General features: G+C 58.7%; 1 protein-coding gene across 1 annotated transcript; it reads right to left on the reverse strand.

Annotated features, from left to right (window-relative positions):
* Nucleotides 1-14,411: 14,411 nt before the first annotated feature.
* Nucleotides 14,412-17,952, reverse strand: RAB7B (RAB7B, member RAS oncogene family). Its single transcript, XM_075443001.1, has 6 exons — nucleotides 17,819-17,952; nucleotides 16,734-16,795; nucleotides 16,456-16,582; nucleotides 15,911-16,126; nucleotides 15,567-15,692; nucleotides 14,412-15,122 (listed from the first exon to the last, which is right to left on the reverse strand). Exons 1-6 carry the CDS (start codon nucleotides 17,930-17,932, stop codon nucleotides 15,042-15,044), a joined length of 726 nt encoding a protein of 241 aa, XP_075299116.1. The 5' UTR covers nucleotides 17,933-17,952; the 3' UTR covers nucleotides 14,412-15,041.
* Nucleotides 17,953-19,882: the final 1,930 nt, after the last annotated feature.

The following is a 19,882-nucleotide window of genomic DNA, read 5'->3' on the forward strand; positions in this document are numbered from 1 at the left end:
CTCCATCTCCCAAGAAAGGGTTATAAAAGCAACTCCCCCCTATACCCCAGGAGACAAGGTCTGCCTGGAGAAGGCAAACACAGGTGCAAGGGTTTGGTTGCGACACCAGGACAAGGTCTTGACTCCTGTTCCCCTGAATCAGTGCCTTCAGCACTGTGTCCACCACGGTTCCCAGCCTCCCACTCCCGGCTCCGGCCGCAGGTGCCATGGAAGCCCTGGGGCAACACGGTGAAAGGGCTCGAGTCTCGTAAGGTCAGGGGAGGAAGCCATCACCTCCTCCCCTGAAACCCGTGCTGTGCTGTGCTTCTTCCCCGAGGCACGGCGTGGGGAAGGGCAGGGTGGCTGCAGTGCCAGGCTCTGCGGTGCTGGATGCTGCAGGACCGGGTGCTCCCCCAGACTGCACTCTGCCTCACCCCCCTGCTGCACACCGGCTTCCCTCTCCCTTTCATGCCTCTGGGGTCGAGGTGGGCTTGCAAAGCACGCGGGCAGGAGGAAAAGGAGGTTTCTGCTGTCAGGCAGTTCAGGTATTTCAAAAGGATGTTGTATAATTCACCTCCGCTATCGGGCCGATCAGCCCAGCGGATCTGCCCCCACGCTCCCGCTTTGTTCACTCTCTCTGACCTCCTGGCATCAGGGACAGGCCAGGATGAGTCTGGCTCACGGGCCGCAACGGGAGCTCGTCACCAAGGGACACCGGCACGTTCGTTTGGGTTGGCGTCTTCAGCTGGGCTGTTGGACTGGGCACACCTTTTTGCTCACAGCAAAAATCTCTATGATCCAATTTAGTTTTGCTTTACCTTTGGCTCCGAATGGCCACGAGATTCATCGACAAATGAACTGATTCATAAAGAAAGCACCTTGCGGTGGCAAAGCCAGATATGTAGTCCCACATTTCTGGCACAAGTATATTGGTGAAAACACCTTTCCTAGCTATCTGGGGAAGGGGAAGAGGCAGAAGCAGGGAAGCGGTGGTTGTGTTTCACGATGCTGAGCAGTTGGCTGCACACATGGTGCCATACACTGAATACACACAACATTTAGCCATGGGGTTTAAGTTTTTCTTAACCTCTGCCCTTTGGAAATAGAAGAGGCTGATGCTGGGAGAGCATATTGGTCAGTTATGAAAAATATCCTATCCCAGAAATGGCTTTTACCCTCAGAAAAGACAAAATATCAGAGTCTATAAAGTTCAGGAAAAAAGTAGCTGTTTCAATCAATTTTCCACGAGCAGCACACGGGAACCATCGTGATGGCTGGTGGAATAAAAGGCAGAGAGAGAGGGAGAGGGCAAGGGAAGGAGCGAGGTGCTGGGAGGTGCTGCCTGCCCGCGGTGAGGCACAGCGGGAGCCGCACGCCGCGGGTGCTGCAGACGTCTCTGCTTCCCTCCAGCTCCCTCCTTCCCATCCCGCCGCACCGTGCTGCAGCCTCGGCGTTAACGTCCCCCTCGGGAGCAGCCATCCCGTTCCTCCACCCCTGCACTTATGCCACTGAGCAGCCAGGCATTAAATCAATGTTTTCTTTTCATTTAGATTCAATATTTGGAGTGTTAAATAGGTGATTTCCACAAGGCAGATGGCCCTTTTCTTGTTATAAGCAGCCCAGCCCAGCGCAGGCACTGGGCAGGAGTGCTGCGCTCTACTCTTGTTCTGCCGTCGCTGGGCCGGTGCCAATGTTTGATGTACCACTTCACACGAGTTTCTAACCAAACTAGCTCTGCACTTGGTAACCAGAATAATAAGATCTGCAGACATCTGCCAGCTACTGAAGGTGAAGCCAAAGTGTTTGGCTCAAAGGGTGTTTATGAAGTAAAATGCTTCTATCCAGCAGTTTGGCTTCTCCTCGTTTTAATGCGGTTGTAAATGCAGCAAATGCCCTGGGCACAGGGGATCTGCTCTGCACGGACACTGCAGTAGAGGAGCCCAGATTGAGCCCACTCTTTCTGTGACTTGTTTGATTAACCCACTTGTTCTCAACCCCACCCTCACTCTCCATTACTTTCATAGCTGCATCCAGCGCTGTACCTCGCCGAGGCAGGGCTGGGCTGGGGTGAGGCAGCGGGCACACAGCCTGGGGTGCTCTGGGATGCACATATGGCCCCACTGTGGTCTTCCCAAAGCCACTGGCTTCCCTGCCCTGTGTCCCCCGGAGGTGTCACCTTGCTGAGTGTGGCCCTGCGGTGCTGGGATCAGGCTGCCAGCTCCTTGGCAGGCAGGGAGAAGTGCCTGACCTTAACAGCATCTGAGCCTGTCCCCTGGAAAGTGGTGTGTCCAGCCTCCCCATCCCCTTGCCGCTCCCTCGGCATACAGAGCCGTTGGGATGGGGAGGAGGGAAGGTTGGAAAGTGGGCTTAAAACAAGGAGAAGTGAAACTTCAGCGTTCCTCGCTGCTGTGAGTCTCTGCTCTCCACATGCCTCTGACACAGACGCTGCCCTCTGCCTTTGAAGAGCAGGTGGGCAATGCAAATCCCAAGGAATTAAAAAGTTTGCAGACTGCAGCATTCTTGCAGTGCCTGTGAACACTTATCCAGGATACCTGCTGAGAGCTCGCTCCTGCACATGCTCCCTACCCCTGCAGATTCGATCTCGAAGAAGGAAAAACACCTCTGGGGTCACCCAGTCCATCCTCCCCCAGAGGCAGAGGATGGGACAGCACTTCTCTGCTGGAAATCTCTGTCCTGGGGCAGAAATACTGTGTGGCCAGCAACAAATGTCACTTCAAGGACTTATTTTCAAGGCAAAGAAGGACAGGTCCCTAGCTTAAGTTTTCAGCTTGCTTACGAATAAGGTGTGGACAAGTTTTATCAGGGCAGAGCGGAAAGCATCCTAACCGCGTGAACAGCAGCTTACCACAAAGGAGTCGGCTTATGGGGATCTTTTCTTTTGTCTGTGTGTGAGGGAGCCTGCCCAAACTGGACCTAAACATCCCATGAAATGGCACAGGTCTCAGTCTGGGAGCACTTCTCATTCCCAGCTTTAAAATTCCCTCCTAATCTGATTGTGTGCCCGTAGCCATGCATCCATGCACCAGGATCTCCTGCGCAGTGAAGACCACTCGCCCTGGTTAGAGTCCTGTGTGTGACCAGTGCTCCACAGCCAACGCCCACAGGCACTGGGCTCCTCATCCTTCCTCGCTATGCCAGTGTGCACAAAGTGCAATTTGGGCTGCTTGATCCTCGGGGCAGGGACCACTTTGCATAGGCCCATGCACAGAAAGTTGTCATCACAACAAGGATCCGGAAACAGAGGGTCTCTCATCAGTATTGCCTCTCCTATACCGGGCAAATCCCCCCACAGATCTCAGCAGGAGCCAGCTGGGATAAGATGGCAGGATTTATTCTAGTAATAATTAATTCACATATTTGGCTCTTCCAGCCTCTCTTCATAAATCAAGCTCTTGGATCGTTGGTGTTGCTAATTCCTGAGTAAATCTGCTGCTGTAAATCCCCTTTGCAAAAGGAGGGAGAAAAAGAGAAGGGGCGGGGGGGGGGGAGAAGTACCAGTTCTCCAAATACTGAAACTCACACCCAGTGGCTGTGCAACCAGAGTGTAAATCCCCCACGCCCACCCAGACAAAGAGCCCGATTGTTGGAGCTGGGTTACCTGCGCCTCGCCGGGCGGAGGAAGGGCCGATTCTGCGAGGGGAGCTGCAGATGTGGCAAGAAAGCCCGGGCAGAGAGGTGCTCCCAAGGAGGTGTGCAGAGGTCTGTGCTCAAATAAGCCAGTGAGTCATTTATAAATCACCTCAGTCAAGGGGACCGAGGGCTGTGCTCGGCGCCTGATTGGCTTGGAGGAGGTAATTGCGAGCAAGTACACCCAGGCTAAGCCCAGGAGATAGCCAGGGGAGATAAGGAGAGATCTGAAGAGGGACAAGGGCTTTTTTGGATGTCCCCCCTCACCCCACCTCTTCCCGCTCAGGCTTGGGCTGTTTGATCACCTTTGCAGGTCCCTCCATGCTCGGGGCTCTCGGTGACAATAGCTCATATTCACCGTCACCCTGGGCCCCCTCCCTCGCCTGCTTCGGACTCAGGGCAGGAGAAGATGCTTTTGTTGGCCTGGGCGAGCTCCCCGGCGCGGTGGGTAGCGTCTCCCCGGCCTTTGTGCTCTGGCCGACTCTCTGCCTCGGGAAGGGACAATGGTGCGCTTTGTGCCAGCGCCGGACCCCGCCACTCGGGCTTTGAAGATGGGATTGGCAGGGGAAAGCAGTTTCTTTCTTATTTCCAGGTTCAAAGGGATGAGAGAAATGGGAAAGAGAGGTGAAGCCCCTGCTGAGCAGGAGAGAAGGCGCGGGCTCCATTCCCCTGCGTAGGGAAGAGGCCGAAGCCCTCAGCGGTGCGGGGATGTGCTGGTGTGGGTCAGGCTGGGCTATCTGTCATCAGCCTTGCAGGCACGGTCCCCAGGCAGGAGCCACACCTGCGCCACGTGCTCGTCTGGAGGAGAGTTTGACAAGTTCTTCGGATGCCCCTGGCAGCGGACGGGGATGGAGCAGAGAAGCGCTGCTGGCTGTCCAGGAGCTGCAGACTTGGGGGCCACCCCCTGAAGGTATCAGCCAACCTCCTGGCCTGGGAATTTGCCGATGTCTCAGGAAATGCAGCATTTTGAGCTGGAAAAGGCACTGGTGTGACATGCGTGTTGGCAGGGAGCAGCCAGCTGGGACCAGGGGAAAAGGCTCGTCCCCTCCTGCCACTGTGTCCCCAACCCATGCTGGTGTCACTGTGCCGAGCTGTGTCCAGGCTCGTGGTCTCCTCTCCTCCCAGAGGGATTCGAAAGCGCAGGAGCTGGATACTGGTCAGGATGTCACAGATGATTCAATGGATAGCGACATCAGCAGGGGACATTTCCCAAGGGATAGACCACTAGGAGGAAGCTGTAGGGGGTTATTTGCTGTGGAAGGAATCGATCTTTTATGTTCCCGTTGTCCCCAAGGACCGCTCGGCACAAGCTGTTTATAGGGGTCAGCTCTGCTGCCCTCCCTGCTCCGGGTGCGAGCCCAAAGCGCAGGCGCAGAGCGGCTGGAACGTGCTGCCACCAGCCTGTTTGTTGGCCTGTATGTGGGGAAAAGGATGGGAAAAGCATGAGGGGAGAGAGAAGGCAGGGCACCAAGAGAGGGAGAAGGAGGGAGCCATGGCTGGGGTGGGAGGGAGAAGACAACCATGTGGCCTTTGCTCGCTCCCAGAGGCTGTCAGAGTAAAAATCTCTGGTACCTTTTGCATGCACAAGGCATCAAAGTTTACGGCCAAGAAACCTCATCTTATGGGAATCAATCATCGTGTCTGGAGCATGCCAAAGGAACACCCTGCCAGAGGGTGCCAGAGGAAAGGGGGCTGATTCATTGCTATCTGACAGACAGAGGTAATAATTGCCAAGCAGTTATCCTGTAAATATCATTAATAACCCGTATCAAGTGTTTTTTTAAAGGGCAGCCTGATATACATGGAGCCCTTTGAAACGGAAACGCGTGACATGGCAGGAGGATCAGCCCACAAGTGCGCGCAGTGGTCCCGGCCACGGGGCAAATCCAGGGAACCCGGAGCACCAGCACCCAAAGGTCCCAGCCGCGGGGATCCTGCTCGCGAGGCAATGCAGAAGGAGAGGGGACAGCATCTCTGCTGCAGAGGCAATGCTGGTGTTGCTAAACTGCCTGGAATATCAACTAATGCTAAAAGGGACTTTTTGCCGTCATTGAACTGGTACTTTTCTTAGCAGTGCTTCACCAGTGAAAGATTTTATTTTCCCCTCGCTTTTCTAAACTGATGTCCCAGTGCAGGCAGACCTGTGGAGCTGGAGAAGGGGCCATGGGCACAGGGTGGGATTGCAAATGACTTGTTTGAGATCAGTATCTGAGCTTGGAATAGGACCACAGAGCCCGAATTGGAGCTTCCACTCTAATCACAGCCATCTGCCTTTGAAAAAGAGAAGCTGCTGAGCAGAGAGGCTGTGCAGCCGGTCTGTGTGTCCACAGGGGACAGGTCTCACCTCAGGGACCAGCCCCACTCCCAGCTTTGGTACCAATGTCAGCTTCATTTCAGCCTTGCTGGTGTGAAAAGGACAATCCCAAAGCTGGCTCGCTACAGGAGCGAAACAGGAATGGCTCCAGGCGAGGAGGCTGCTGGTGCTCCTCATCCTCCGAGCTGTCTGCTCTTTGTGTCAGGCTCTGGACAGACATGTGTAGGACCCAGCAAGGTCAGCAGTGGGGATGCTATGTCCAAGGGAATGCCGCTGATCCCTGGCAGACAGACAGTAAAATGCAGTTACACTGGGATGCGAAGCCGAACCAGCCAAAGGGTCGCACTGGTGCAGGTGCTTGGGACTTGGGCCGGGACATCAACAGGGCAGAAGTCCAGCTGGTTGGGTTTCTTGCCCACCCAGCATTGGCAAAACCCAAGGAAGTTCTCAATCCTATGCCAGGTAATTTTTCCACAAGGGATGACTGACATGAGACCTTCAGGCTTGCTCTGTCCCTTTCAAATCCAAGTGTCCCTCCCGCACAAGCAGACTCACCACCAGTTCTTGCTGCGTGGGGACAGGCGAGCTCGCAGGGAGGGCTGGCAGCTCCCCGTTGCAAAAGCTGCTATTCCAAAGTCCCGGTGGGTGTGATCAGGGTGCTGCAAGGTCTTGCCCTATGGAGAAACCAGTCCCGTGCAGCCACTGATGGTCCTTTGGCATTTCTTGCGACGGGAGGTGCAGTCCTGGTCAAATTCCAGTTTCAGTAACTGTAAATATAACTCTGATTCTGCCTCTTTCTTCTGTGGCCAAACTTGCCATGTGTGGCCCAAGACACTCTGCTGGGATGTGTCCACCAACGGACCGGCCAGGACGATGTGCAGGGCATGGACGAGTGTCTGGGGAGCACTGGAGCTGCCCGGAAAGCCGGGAGGTGCTGGGAGATGGAAAGACACCACAGGGACTTCCCTGGGTCCAACATGGAGCCCTGGGTGCACGGACTGCTGAGCTGTTTATCTGCTGGTCCGATAAGAGCATACCAAGTGCTGGAATGTGTGGATTTATTTGTAGATGATTAATATTAGTGGATATATTGCACTTAATGAGGGTAATAATTCAGTGGTAATTTACTGCAGAAAATCACGACAAAGCTTCCCTGGAGCCCTCAGGTTAGAGGGAGTGGGGAAAAGCCAGCACGTCCCCCAGGGCGGAGGGTGCTGGTTCCTGGGAGCTCTGCCGGTGGTGGGACCTGTGGCCAGCAGCCTCCCCTCCCTCCGTGGGACCTGCGGCCGGAGCTGCTTCTCGCTTTCAGACGGTTTTGCCAAGGAAACGGGGCTTGTGCAGCCCCAGGCGTGGGCAGGAGCTGGGTCTGGGGTGGAGATGCTGCTGGTGGAGCCTCTGTGGAGAGAAACTGGTGGATCTGGGAGGTTCTGAAGGGCTGTTGCTGCGCTGGCTGACACGTTGCTCAGGCTGTGACACCAGTACTGCAGACATGTGAAATTAGGTCGGGTGTCCTGCTTCTCTCTCTGTCTGTCTGTCCCTTCAGGAGCTTTTGAAATCAGAAGTGTACCTCAGCCAGATAGGAAAGCAGAGATTTGGGCTGCCAAATTCCTACAGGAATGAGGAACGGGGTGGCTGGTCCTGGAGCGGGGTGCTGGGCGTGCGTGGAGCTGCGGGATGCTCTGGTCTGCCGGCTGCGAGCAGTGGGCAGGCAGGGCTCGGCACCTGCCGGGTCCCCGCAGCGTGGCCAGCAGTGTCACCCGCGGGGCCGTGTGTCACCGCACACAGCCTGCCTGGAGCGCTGAGGTTCCCAGGGCTGGTTATCATCGTTCCCTTCTTGCCTAGGAATGCGGCTCCTGGGCCCGGGCCGGGTGCCACGCTCTTGCTGGCAGACATGGCCGAGCCACCGGCTCCGTGGTGTCAGGCGATGGAGACGCAGATCCCGCTTGAAAGGGAACCGCCAGCTTTTAACACTTCCCAAGCTTCCCCTTCGCTGCCGGGACACGCAGTTGGTCTCACCAGCTGGCACAGGGGTCAGTGGCTTTATCCGAGGAGGAATGAGGAACACAACGTCCTCGAGGGAGACAGCGGGATTATTTACAGCCCCAAAATAAAGGGTGGAATGCAGAAAGGCGTCGGGAGGTTCAAAGCTGACCCTATGGATCAGCACCACGTGGACTTTTAAAGCAATTTATTTCATGGCGAGAACTTAGAGCTGGGGAGAGGCACTACAGCTTTCTGGTTATCTGCTGGAGGGAACTGCCATGTCCCATCTGCTCACGGCCTTTACAACCTGCCTGAGCCCTGCAGGGACATCTCCAAAGGCAAAGGAAGGGGTGGCCTTCTGGTGAGACCGTGTCCACTGCACGTGTCTATCAAATAAGCCCTATCACATAGGTGCTGGCCCTTGTCTTCAGACGAGACCTCCTCATGGGAGAGCCCTGGGCCACAGCAGCAGGGCTGGCACCAGCGCACCGTGCTGTGCATCCCCAGACTGAAGGCTTTGCAGCGTAAGACAGCCTGGCTAGGGGAGCAGAGCATGTTCTGTTGGTTAGAGTCAACCCCACGGATGCTGATCTCCCTCTGGAGCACAGCAAGGGCCTCCAGAGCAAGCATCACCCTGAGAAGACCCTGCCCAGCTCAGGAGCAGCCCCCGGAGAGCATCGTGGAGCTGGCGTGGGCTGTGCGTGGCAGGTGCTGGGCTGTTTGTCCTCGGCAAAGTGCTGAGGCTGGACGGTGCTCTCCTGACGGCCCTCTTCCCAGCTCTGCCTCCGGTGACCTTGAGCAAGGGCTGTTATCTTATTTGTAAAGTAGGTGCAAGATAGCTGCCTTCTCCAGGGGAACACACAAGTGCTCAGCAAGGTCTGCCCAAGGCCCAGAAACGTGAACGGTGCTCAGCAGCGGGGCGAGCTGCTCCCAGGGGCTGGGTGGGGAGCAGCCCCAGCCCACACCTTCAGTCAAAAATGCATGGGGTTGCAGCAGCTCCGTGCCGGGGGGGCCTCGCCGGCGAGGGGATCACCCCCAGCCCGCAGGCTGCCGTGCGGGGATCCTGCTCGCCTGGAATGCGGGCTCGGGGCTGGCTCCAGCTCTGCCTCCCCCCACCGCTCGTTGCTTCCCCCCTCGAGGCTTGCTGCCCACTCGGAATTAGGAGAGTCAACCAAAAGGAGGCTTTTTCGTACCAACAATTGAATTCCAGTAAAGGGAGGTTTTCCAGCTGAAAAAAAAAAGAGGAATCTTTCTGTAAAAAATGTGGGAAGGTGCGTGGAGGAGTTTGGGAGAAGCTCAGCAGCTCGCAGCTTCTCCTGCCTTCAGGCCAGCGTTTGTGCAAGGCGGTGCAAAGCTGGGGACGCGGCGGGAGCAGGGGGGTGTGGGTGGAAAGCGAACGTGGTCTCGGCAGAGCAGCAGCCATCACGTTGGTACGTCGCTGCCTGCTATGTGGCCTTGGGCAACTCATTAAGGCCAAAATGCTCGAACCTCAGTGATGGGAGATAAGCCGCGAAATCAAACGTCTCATTGTTGAGGGCTGGAGGTCAGCATCTTCAGAAGCACTCAGGTGTTTAAAGTGAGGATGGCTGCGATGGAGGTCCTGTCGCCCCTGGTTAGAGAGATCAGGATCCAGCTTTTAGATGAAAGAGCCAGCAGACCACTGTGCCTTCTTCAGATGTTTTAGGCAGGGTGTTGCTGTGCTGCGTCGATTGGTGCCGGTGACACAGGACCAGGAGCCAGCTTGAGCTGCCAGGCTGCCTCGAAAGAGGCGTCGGGCAGCGGGTGTTGAAAGCTAAATGAATCGTTTCGGGCCAGAGGGATGCACTGCCTGGGCGAAGTCTGGGAGGAGCACAGCTCCCTGCCCTGCACCTCGCCCGGGGCTCGGAGGAGGCTGCAGCCCTGCTCCACGCGTGCCCCGGATCCTGATCTGGTCTGGCCATGTCCTCAGGGATGCTGGTGGCCTTTTGCAGGCTGTGCTTTGCAAGATCCTCACCCAGAACAGCGAGAAACATGTCTGCACTTTCCCTTAGCTCAGCATGAGGGAAAGGTTGCAAGTCACCATGGTTCACATCTGTCCACGCTCTGAGGAGCTGCTTGCTCATGGAGGACAGAGTCTGGCCAAAGCCAGAGTCTCAACCCAAAAGTGAGGGAATTTGGGGTCAGTGAGCTCCTCATTGGTCAGTGGGTACATGTCAGCGGGAGGCTGAAGCTGCTTCCACTCTGCAGGTGCAGATGGGATTGAAGCTCCTCAGTGAAGGCAATGTCCACCCCTATGCAAAGGGCCACCTCCACCGTGGTGAGCACTGCAGCACGCTTGGCCCTGCCCCAGTCACCGCCGTGCTGCCCAGCGTTGCGGCACGGGGCTGGTGAGCCCGTGCCTGGCCTTGGGCTGGCCCTTTGCACGGGGAGCAGTCCCACCCCGGTGAAACCAGTCCTTCCCGGATTTCTCCGAGTTGCTTTTGCTGCTATTACTCCTGCCCAAACCCTGCGTGTGGCTCTGGCCCACACATGGGACCCTCTCTGCAGCACCTGGAATTTCCGGAGGGCTTTGCAAAATGCGCATCGACTGCAGCGAGGGGTGGAAAACCCTCCGAGCAGAGCAGTGCCCTGGCTAGTGCCCCGCGGGACCGCGGTGCAGCCCCGTGCTGGGCTGGCCGGAGCAAAGCTGCCCGTCCCAGCAGCCGGCTGGCAGCAGACTGCGCTCTGCTGCTGTCCCGTGCCTGGTGGGAAGGACGCCTGAGGCTCAGGCTCGCTGCTGACTTCAGCATGTACCTTAGCTGGCTGGGGGACTGGCCACAGCCCCTAATCCTCTCTACGTGCTGGCTCGCAGACCTGCCATGTCCCCTGGCCCCGCCGCTCGCAGCCCCCGGGGCCGGGCAGAGCCCCGTGGCCCCGCACGACCCCGCGTGTGGATGCTCACCCCAGCTGGGACGTGGTAACAAAAGCTGCCGTGTGATGGGTTTGAAGGAGAAGCATCAATATTTGCTGTGACTAGGTGGACAATGAAGCCGAGGGCGAGGGAACGGCATCCGCTCCCGCCTGACTGTGCTTCAAGCAGGGGCTTATTGTGTGTCCCCGGCAGTCAAGGAGGCCACAGTCACAAAAACCCGGTTAGTGTCACCCGCAACGGGCTCGCTGCTGGTCAGCTGAGGTGGAATAATGGGGCGGTGATCCAGGAAACAAAGCACAGTCATTCAAATAATTAATAGCATCAGCAGTGCTCATGCGAAGACGTGCCAGCGCGCAGCGGGATGCTCCGGCGCTGCTCGGTGCCCAGCCTTGTGCCACGCCGCGCCACCAAACCCTTCATTAATGAGCGAGCGGTGCCCGTCGTGGGGCCCCTGATGCCACACGCGAGCGGGACCGGGCGCGTCCGAGCACGGCACACGTAGCCTGCGAAAACATGGGCTGGCACGCTGTCGAGGCGGGGGCATAGCTGCTGCCCGGCGGCACTAGAGGGCAGAGGTAAGGCTGTGCCTGATGCCGTGGTTGTGTTTGTCGTGTTCGAAGCTCTCCAGAGGGTACCTGCTGCTCGGAACCTCTGGGGTTTGTCAGGTTTGCTTTGAAGACCAACGTCTCGAAGGGGCTGAAACTGCTGCGTGACTCGAAACCCAGCGCCAGGTTAATGGGGCTTCTGCTTTCAAACAGGAAAACCTGATTTTTTAAAATATGCTTCGCAGTTTTTTAAGCTACTTTCCAATGCCTTAATTTTAATTATCACAAGTTCAGTAAGAGAATTCGATTCCAGCAGCGCCAGGGGCTGCAGGCTGGGGTGGACGGCCACTGCTGCCTGTCCAGGGAGCTGCTGCTGAGCCGCTGCCGGCCCGGCAGAGAGGCAGTCGGTGCAAAGCCACAGGCTCTGCCCAGACTCCCACACCTGGAACCAGTCGGGACTCAGCCAGTCTGGTTGCACGAGATAACGTGGGGCGCACGCGGCGGTTTTAGAGCACACGGGGTGGCGGAGGGTGGAAGAGCTTTTAGGAGCAATTAAACCTCAGAAGCACCGGAGCAAACTGCAGCTGGGAGTCAAGGATTTAGGGTGAGTGTCAGGAACTAATGCTGCTCTTCCATACGTGCCACAGGGTAGGGATGGTTTCTGTTTGGTGATCAGCATCCTCAGGCTGGGCTTTTACCCATTTTTGTGCCTAGCTTTGATCAGTGAACGGAACCCTGCAGAGGCAGAGGTGCAGCCTGGCTGTGCTGGCCAAGCTGAGTGACGCGCAGAGCCCAGCATCACGGCTGGAAAGTATCTTTGACTTATTAAATACGTCAGCGTGGGGTAGGACAGCGGGAGGGCGAGAGCTCAGGTTGATTTGGTTTCTTGGCCGTTGCCATGGGCCAGGCCCTCGGCCGTGGTGAGCTGCTACCGCTGGCTTCACAGGAACTCACTGAGTCACACAAGGCAAACATTTTTCCCTTTGATTTTCACCCTGAGAATATCTCGAGCTGACCTTGTTAATCCTGTGAGCTGCAAACTTTTCCCCATCCTTTATCACGTTTCGGCTGCAGGATGGTGTTACCAGCTTAGCACCTCTGGCCGCTCGTGCCAGCATCCTGCCTGGCGCAGTGCCGCCTGGTCAGCCTCCCGCTCTTCCTGGAGCAAGGATTCCTGGGGTCACCCTGACCATCTCAGGGCTGCCGGGCCGGCAGGACCACGCCAGCGCTCCTACCCATGAGGGATGGAGGGAGGAGAACAGCTGCATGGCTGTGGGTGCCTCCAGCATGGTGCTGCACATCTGCAAGCGCGTTACCCGGGGTCTCTAAGAGGTGGTGATGCCGTTGGAGGTCCTGCCAGCTCCCAAGGTTTGCGAGCTCTTACACAGTCTTAATTTCTGTGCCTGGAATGATGCTCCATGGCCACTCAAGTGCTTGGGCCCTGTTGTTCTGTGTCCCACTCAGTTCAACCCCAGTGTCTCAGAGCCTGAACAAGGGCTCTGGAGTGAGCTTCGCCCGCGGTCAAAGGTCTGACCCCAGCTCGGCTGGGTGCTGCGACACGCCAGGGCAGCCCGGTCCGCAGGCAGACCCTGAGCCGAGCCTGCAGCTCCCGCCTGGCTCCGGCTCCTGCTGCTCATGGGCTCTGGCACCAGAGGCAGCCCTGGGCATGTACCAGCGGCTGCTCAGCCCCGGCCGAGGGAGCACCCGCTCTGCTGAGTGCGTTTGTGTGGCCTGCGCAGCTCTGGCTGTCCAAATTGCTGCTTGCTGCAATCAAACAGATCGAGTTTGCATCCGCTTCCAGCACGGAGAGCTGCTGGAGAAAGGGTGGAATTAGAAACAATATGGCTATTGAAGCGGACGGTGCTTGTCACCTGCCGTCCACACAGACCTGGCCGAGCGTGCTGGCTGATGCTCAGCCCCGGGCTGTGCTGGGACGGGGGCTGCGTCCCGATGCTGGGCACAGGGAGGGGTCCGTTGTCCAGCCGCCTCAGGGATACAGGGGGAAAGGGCGTGCGGAGCTTGGTGAGGAAATAGTTAATGCCCCTCTCCTCCCAATATTGAGGGATAAATCCTCTCCCCGGCCTGGTGCCCAAATAAACAGGCTGAGTGTTGCGTAAGGAGGAGGGTGGGAACATCTCTACGTGCCTCTCCGGAGACTGGCAGGCTAATTACGGTGCCACGGCCCCCCGCGCCCACCGTGCTGAGCCCTTGCTCTGGTTTCGCCCTGCCCGCGCGCACCCCGTGCCCTGTCACTGCCCCGGATGGGTGCTGTCCCTGGGCTGTGTCACATCTCGGTGGCCTTGGGTGGGGGACAGCCACAATGGGGCTGCTGCTCACGAAAATATGCGGGCGATGCTGGGGTAGAGCCCCCACAGCCCCTGGGAAGCTCTGCGGGACCACTGGAGTCAGCGTGGGTGGGTCTGGAGCGGGGTGGCGAGAAGGCAGGAGGTCCCGTGGAGACCTATGGGGCAGGGTGCCCGGCTGGGGGTCTGCCCCGCTCCGTCCAGCCCTACGGCTCCGCAGTGAGCCAGGTGCTGCAGCCCCAGGGATGTGGCCTCTAAGGCCATGGGGAAGGTGGCACGGGGTGGCCATGGCCACCTCACCGCCCAGCCCCAGCCCGTGCCTCGACACAGCCTGGCCAAGGTGCCCGAGCCGGAGCAGGATGGATGCAAGCAGGGAAGCGGGCGCTCAGCTCAGCTCCCAGTGGGCTCCCTCTGGTGACAGCTGCCCCGGCCAGGTCCCCACGCCACTGCTGCACACCCGCTTTGCACCATGCCCCAGGTGCCTCCTTTCTCCCCTGACTCAAAATTTGCTCTGGAAAAAAAAAATCCAGCCCCAAAAATGCATCCCCCTGCCCCGAGAGGCTGGTGCAGGCTCAGAGCTGCTGACCTCGCCGGAGGAAATTCTGGAGCGTAGCCCGTGGGACAGCGCACGAGCCCGGAGCCCCCACCCCGTCCTCCTGTCCGCCGGACCGCAGGAGTGTTTTGCGACACATAGATATAAATAAAAATGAAATATTTAATTTCCTTTTTTTAAAAAAAGAATCCCTTGGCAAAGTGCTTTACTGAGGATCCTCACCAGTGAGGCGGGAGGTGGAAGGTGTTTGATGGGGGGGTGCGTGGGAGCAGGGGAAGCCGAGGCACGGAACAGTGACATCCGCGGCGGCAGATCCCGGGAGGGGACCCGGCTGCTCTCAGACCTGTGCCGTGGCCACCAGCCCCGCTCCTCCCCCAGGACAGCCCGTATGCACCGTGAGTGCCACAGGGCCACCAGTCCCCACCCTAGGAAGGATCACCAGCGGGGCCGAGGTCATGGCCAAGGCAAGGTGTCAGCAGCACTGCCCGGCTCCCCGGCACCGTCACCGCAGGGGGATCGCCCGCTCGGGTGCCGGGTGGCAGCACATTGAGGAGGACAGGGCCACCATGATGCAGCAGCGACGTGGGAGGCTGCCGGGGTGGGCGAGCAGCCCTGGAGATGTGGGAAGTGGCGAGTCCCGGGATGCGCAGCCAGCTGGCCCCGGAGCGTTGAGCAGCGACCGTCCTGCGCCGCGGCTTGGGCAGCCTCTGCGGCTGGGTGGGGGGCACGGACCCCCCTGGGCAGGGCTCCAGCCTTGGGCATCGTGGGGTGCTCGGCTGGGCCGTGCTCACGCAGGGCAGCCTGGAGCGTGGCAGCGTGCCCGGGGTCAGCAGCACCTCTTCTTGGGCTTGTCGTTGGGAGTGAGTTTGATGGAATCGGTTAAATAACTCTCAAAAATCCCTTTATACTGGAAAAACAGAGAAGAGAGAGGGTGAGTGACGTTAGCACGGAGTCAGCCTAAGCGGACTAAAGGACCAGGGAGCACAGGTTCTGTCCCAATTCGCGAGTGAAGATGGACTCCAGGGAAAAGCCACCCCGCTCGCCTGGCGTGGGGACACGCAGGTCCCCGTGGGCTGGCCGCTAGAGGACAGTGCTGGCACGCCTGTTCCCTGCACCGTGGGCCAAGAGAAGGAGCAATTCTGACTCTATTCTAACTTGTTTTAGATCTCTTTTCAGAAATTAAACATGCATTTCTCTTCCTGGGACTTTCCTACACAAAATAAGCAGAAGATATTCTGCATCGGAGGGTGGGCTGGGGGGGTCTGTCGCATCGGCTCTGGGCAGCGGCTGAGTCCTGATCCCACCCGAATCCCTGCTGCTGGCCCAGGCTCGGTGCAGGAGCGCTGCTCACCGTGGTTAACGCCTGCTTCGCCAGGGTCTCGAAGGCCTCTGCAACGTTGATGTTGTTCTTGGCGCTGACTTCAAAATAAGGGATGTCTTTCTCCTTGCACCAGGCTGCGGCAGTCTCCTTGGGTACCTGCGGGAAAGGAGGATTTGAACCACAACATCAAGCCCTCCGAGGGACATAGGGGAGGCAGCAGCACCGGGGGCCCAGCAGCTTCTTGCCCAGGAGCCTTGGTTTTCACGTGAGCATCAGAAGAAGCCTGGCTCTGCAGAAGGATTCAGCGCTCGTAAGCTGTTGGGTCACTACGGTGTCCCAATCCACACCCCGCGTTCTCTCTCCTCCACCCTTACCTGGCGATCGCAGATGTCTATTTTGTTCCCCAGCACGACCATGGGGAACCCTTGCTCCCTTGGAATGACCTTGTCAAGGAAGTCATCTCTCCAGTTGTCCAGGGACTCAAAGGACTCCCTGTCCGTCACGTCAAAGGCCAGCATGCAGCCGTCGGAGCCTTTGTAAAACGTTGACACCATGGATCGGAATCGCTCCTGTCCCCCTGTGTCCCAGATCTAGAGCAGAGAAGGGCACAGGTACAGACACACGTCACGAGCGGTGTGGGTGTTTGCAGCCCTGTGCTCTCTTAGGCTCAGGGGACCAGCTTCAGGGAGTGCCGAGTCCCCAGATCTCATGTGGAATTCTGGTGTAGTTCACGGATTCTCAAAGCTGCTGAATATCAGGCCCTGCAAATCCAGCCCCCACCTCACGATGCCAGTAGGCGCCTGGGGACAGCAGGACATAGAATCATAGAATGGTAAGGGTTGGAAGGGACCTTGAAGATCAACTAGTAATGAGGTGGTGGTAAATGTGTGGCGTAAATGGTGGTCCCAGCCCCGCTCACCTGCAGCTTCAGGGGGGTGTTGTCCACCGCGAGGACTTTGGTCAGGATGCTGGCGCCCAGCGTGGTGCGGTAATCTTCGTAAAATGTCTTGTGCACGTACTGGTGCAGGAGGGAGGTTTTGCCCACGCTGGCAGGAGGGAAGGGACGTGGGTGAGGCTTTGCACTGCGCAGCCGGGCCCAGGGGGTCTGTCGCAGCAAGGACAGGGGCTGCACACCCGCAGGCTCCCGGGCCAGTGCACGCCTGGGGCTTCCCTCCCATTGCCAGCGCCGCTCCTTACCCCAGAGCCCCTATGATAATTATCTTCAGATCCACCTTCTTGCTGGCATCCATGGACGGGCCCTGTGGGGCAAGAGGGGGTCACCTGGCTGCGGGGATGGGACCAGCTCCCGGCAAGCCCCGCGGCGCTGGCGGAGGTGTGGGAGCAGCCATTGCTCCCCACGGCCTCTCCCCACTCCCACCCTGGCTGTCCCAGGGTCCTGGACATCGCCGTGTCCGTGCCGTGGCAGCACCCTGCTGCGCTCGCGTCCCGGTGATGGTGGGGCCAGAAACCCCTGTGCCTAGCCCAGCCCACGTCGGCTCCCGAGGCGCCGGTGCACGTTCAGACACGCCGCCGCGCCGCACCGAACCATCACCACTAAAGCTGCTGTGAGAACCTTCCCTGCCTCTCCCTCTGAAGTGCAATCCCTCCCCCCTAAACCTGGCACACACCGGGGTCCTGGGGAAAATCACATTCGTTACAGAAGACCATGGCCGGCTGGACTTTTCTGGGGCCCCAAGCACAGCCCAGGATGCCACCCAGCCTGGGAGCACCCCAAAAGGCTCCCTGCAGGCTGCGTCCCCAACACGTGCTGGTGTCCCAGCCATCTCCAGGCAGGAGCCCCGAGCACCTCCAGCAAACCCCCTCCCCAGGCGGGACGAGCATCCTCCGGCGTCTCGGCAGCCGTGGCTGCGTGGCAGCGTCCGGCACGGCACCGGCCAAGGCGCAGAAGGAAACGCTTTCAGCCTCATCCCTGCATTTTTCCCCGATGCGTTGGCCAGCCCTGCGCCGTTCCCCCTTGGCACATCGCCCCTGCCAGGGCGGCTCTCGGCCATGGGGTCCAGGCTCTCCCGTACCCCCTCTGCCACCCCAGCCCGGCCGTGGGCAGCATCCTTGGCACAGCACAGCCTCGTATCTCAGCACTCAGAAACTTTCCAGTCCTTTAGCCAGCGCCAGGCAGCTTTCTCGGAGGCCAGGCGGTTTTAAACTCAAAATGGAGTTTCCCAACCTTTTTGCCTGCTGGCTGTTGCTCCGGGGGTCCCCTGCTCAGCCGAGCTCTCGGTGGCATCCCCGGGGCAGGAGGGGCTGGAGGGCAGCTCACTCACCTGCCAGGGCATCCGTCTGCCGGGCGGCCAAGGCTCTCGGCTCTGTTCCAGCCGGCGTCCCGGGGAGGGAAGAGGCGAGAGAGGAGGATCCAGGAAAGGGCGGCTGATTCCCATCTGCCCGCCGCCTGGGGAAGGCGGCTGCGGGGCCCCGTGCCGTGACATCAGCAGAAAGGGGCTGAGATCCTGCCGGAGGAGCTGCGGGCGGGTGCTGGGATGGCACGGCGTTTCCCTTGGCGCTGGGGTTCTGCCGGCTGCTCCCCAGCTCAGGGTCTGGCAGGGGAAAGAGAACAAGGTCCCTTCATCCACTCGGGTTTGGGATTGACTTTTGGCTTCTCCTCTTGCTCAGGATTCCCCCAGTATCTTTTACTCACCTTCCAGGGACCCCTCATCTGCGTTTGTTCCCAGGGGATTATTTAAAGCCGAGAACAAAAGACTGTTGGGGCTATCAGCAGCATCCTCGGAGCCTATGGGAGCCACCCTGGACTTTGCTCCGGCAGCTCCGATAGCGTGGGATGGGATGAGGGGCATCGGGAGCCGGGGAGAGCAGGGGGAAGGTGGCAGGCAGGGGGCTGGGTCCGGCAGAGCGGGGAGCAGATGGGCAGGGGTCCCTGCGAGGGGGCTGTGGGCTCTGTGCAGCTTGGATTCCCTTTGCAGGCAGGAGGAGAGGGGCACGGTGGGAAGCAGGAGTGTTTGCAGCCCCTCGGTACACCGTGCTGCATCCCTGCAACCCCCAGTCCTTAGGGGCTCCCACCCAGCACCCATGGCCAACACCACCATGCCGTGGGCACCCCAAAAGGAGGGCACCACACCAGGGTGGGACCCCCAGTAACCAGAGCCAGTGGCATCTCCTGGAGGAGGATGCATTCAACCCTGAAGTGGGATTTTGGGATTCTCATCTGCCACCATGGAGCAACGGAGGAAGCCTCTGGCCGTCTCTCTGAGCATCAGGCTGGTGGCCGTGGCTCTTTGGCATGGGAAGACCCACTTGGCCATGGCTGCAAAGGCAGAGCTGTGCAAGGCAGCGTTCAATAAGATTTGGGGTTCGCACCGGGAGCGGGGTGTCCCCTCCAATCTGTGAACCCTCCTTGCTCCTTCACCCTGATAACAACCGGTGGTCTCGGAGGGAACCCTGTGCCTGGGGACCGGGGGGGACAGGGCACAGGGTTCCCTCCGAGGCCACCGGCTTTTGCTTTTCCACTGGTTGCCCTCATTTTTGTAGATCATTTTTCCTGCAGACATTCCTTATGGGATCTCAGGGAAGATCGCTGCACTCAGCAGGACAAACCCTCCCCCTCCTGCTTCCCAGGTGTAATTTTGGGACCTGTCTGGCCAGAAAAATCTGGTTTTTTTTCCCCCACGGGGCAAGCGTGGGGAGGAGCTGGGATGAGACAGGAGAAGCACCTGAGCCAGTTCTCACCAGCGGTGGGTAAAAGGCTCGTGTTTCCCTGGAGCAGCTCTCTCCTAATCCCTGTTTTCAGCCAGTTTTCACTGAGCTGCTTCACCTTTGCCCTTGCAGCAAGACTCTGCTGTCCAGCCTCCCCCCCAACTACTTCTGCCCCCGTTCCTCTCCACGTGTCCCTCCAAGCCCGGTGGGATGGAGGTTGCTCACCCAGTCAGATGATCGATGCCTCTCCACGCCGGTGGGGATGGGGTTTGTGGTTACGTTGCTACAGCTGATGCCCACAGCCACTTCTGCTTTCAGGCAGGAGGGGTTGAACCCATCAGGACGCGTAGCCCGGGCTCAGCACCGGCTCCAGCTTTTGTTTGATTTCACAAGAAAAGGGATTTTGCCAAAGCTCCTGCTCTCCGTACTGCTCCTGGTGTGAGCTTTGCCCCAGATGAAGACGGTGGGAGCGTGGTGTAGAGGAGGTGATGGCCAACGCGTTGCTCAGCAACTCCTGCAACCACAGCTACAATCCTGTCCCGATTGCTTCACCAAGTCAGCAATTCTGAGGAAAAAAGCGTGTTTTATGTACCCTGTGACTATGAGGAAGATGTCGCAGCTAGCGGATGACGAAACACGGGCTGGGGACTGCCACGTCCAGAGGAAAGGCTCATGTGGAC

This window comes from Opisthocomus hoazin, chromosome 25 (genome assembly GCF_030867145.1).
Source record: "Opisthocomus hoazin isolate bOpiHoa1 chromosome 25, bOpiHoa1.hap1, whole genome shotgun sequence".
NCBI classification, from domain to species: Eukaryota; Metazoa; Chordata; class Aves; order Opisthocomiformes; family Opisthocomidae; genus Opisthocomus; species Opisthocomus hoazin.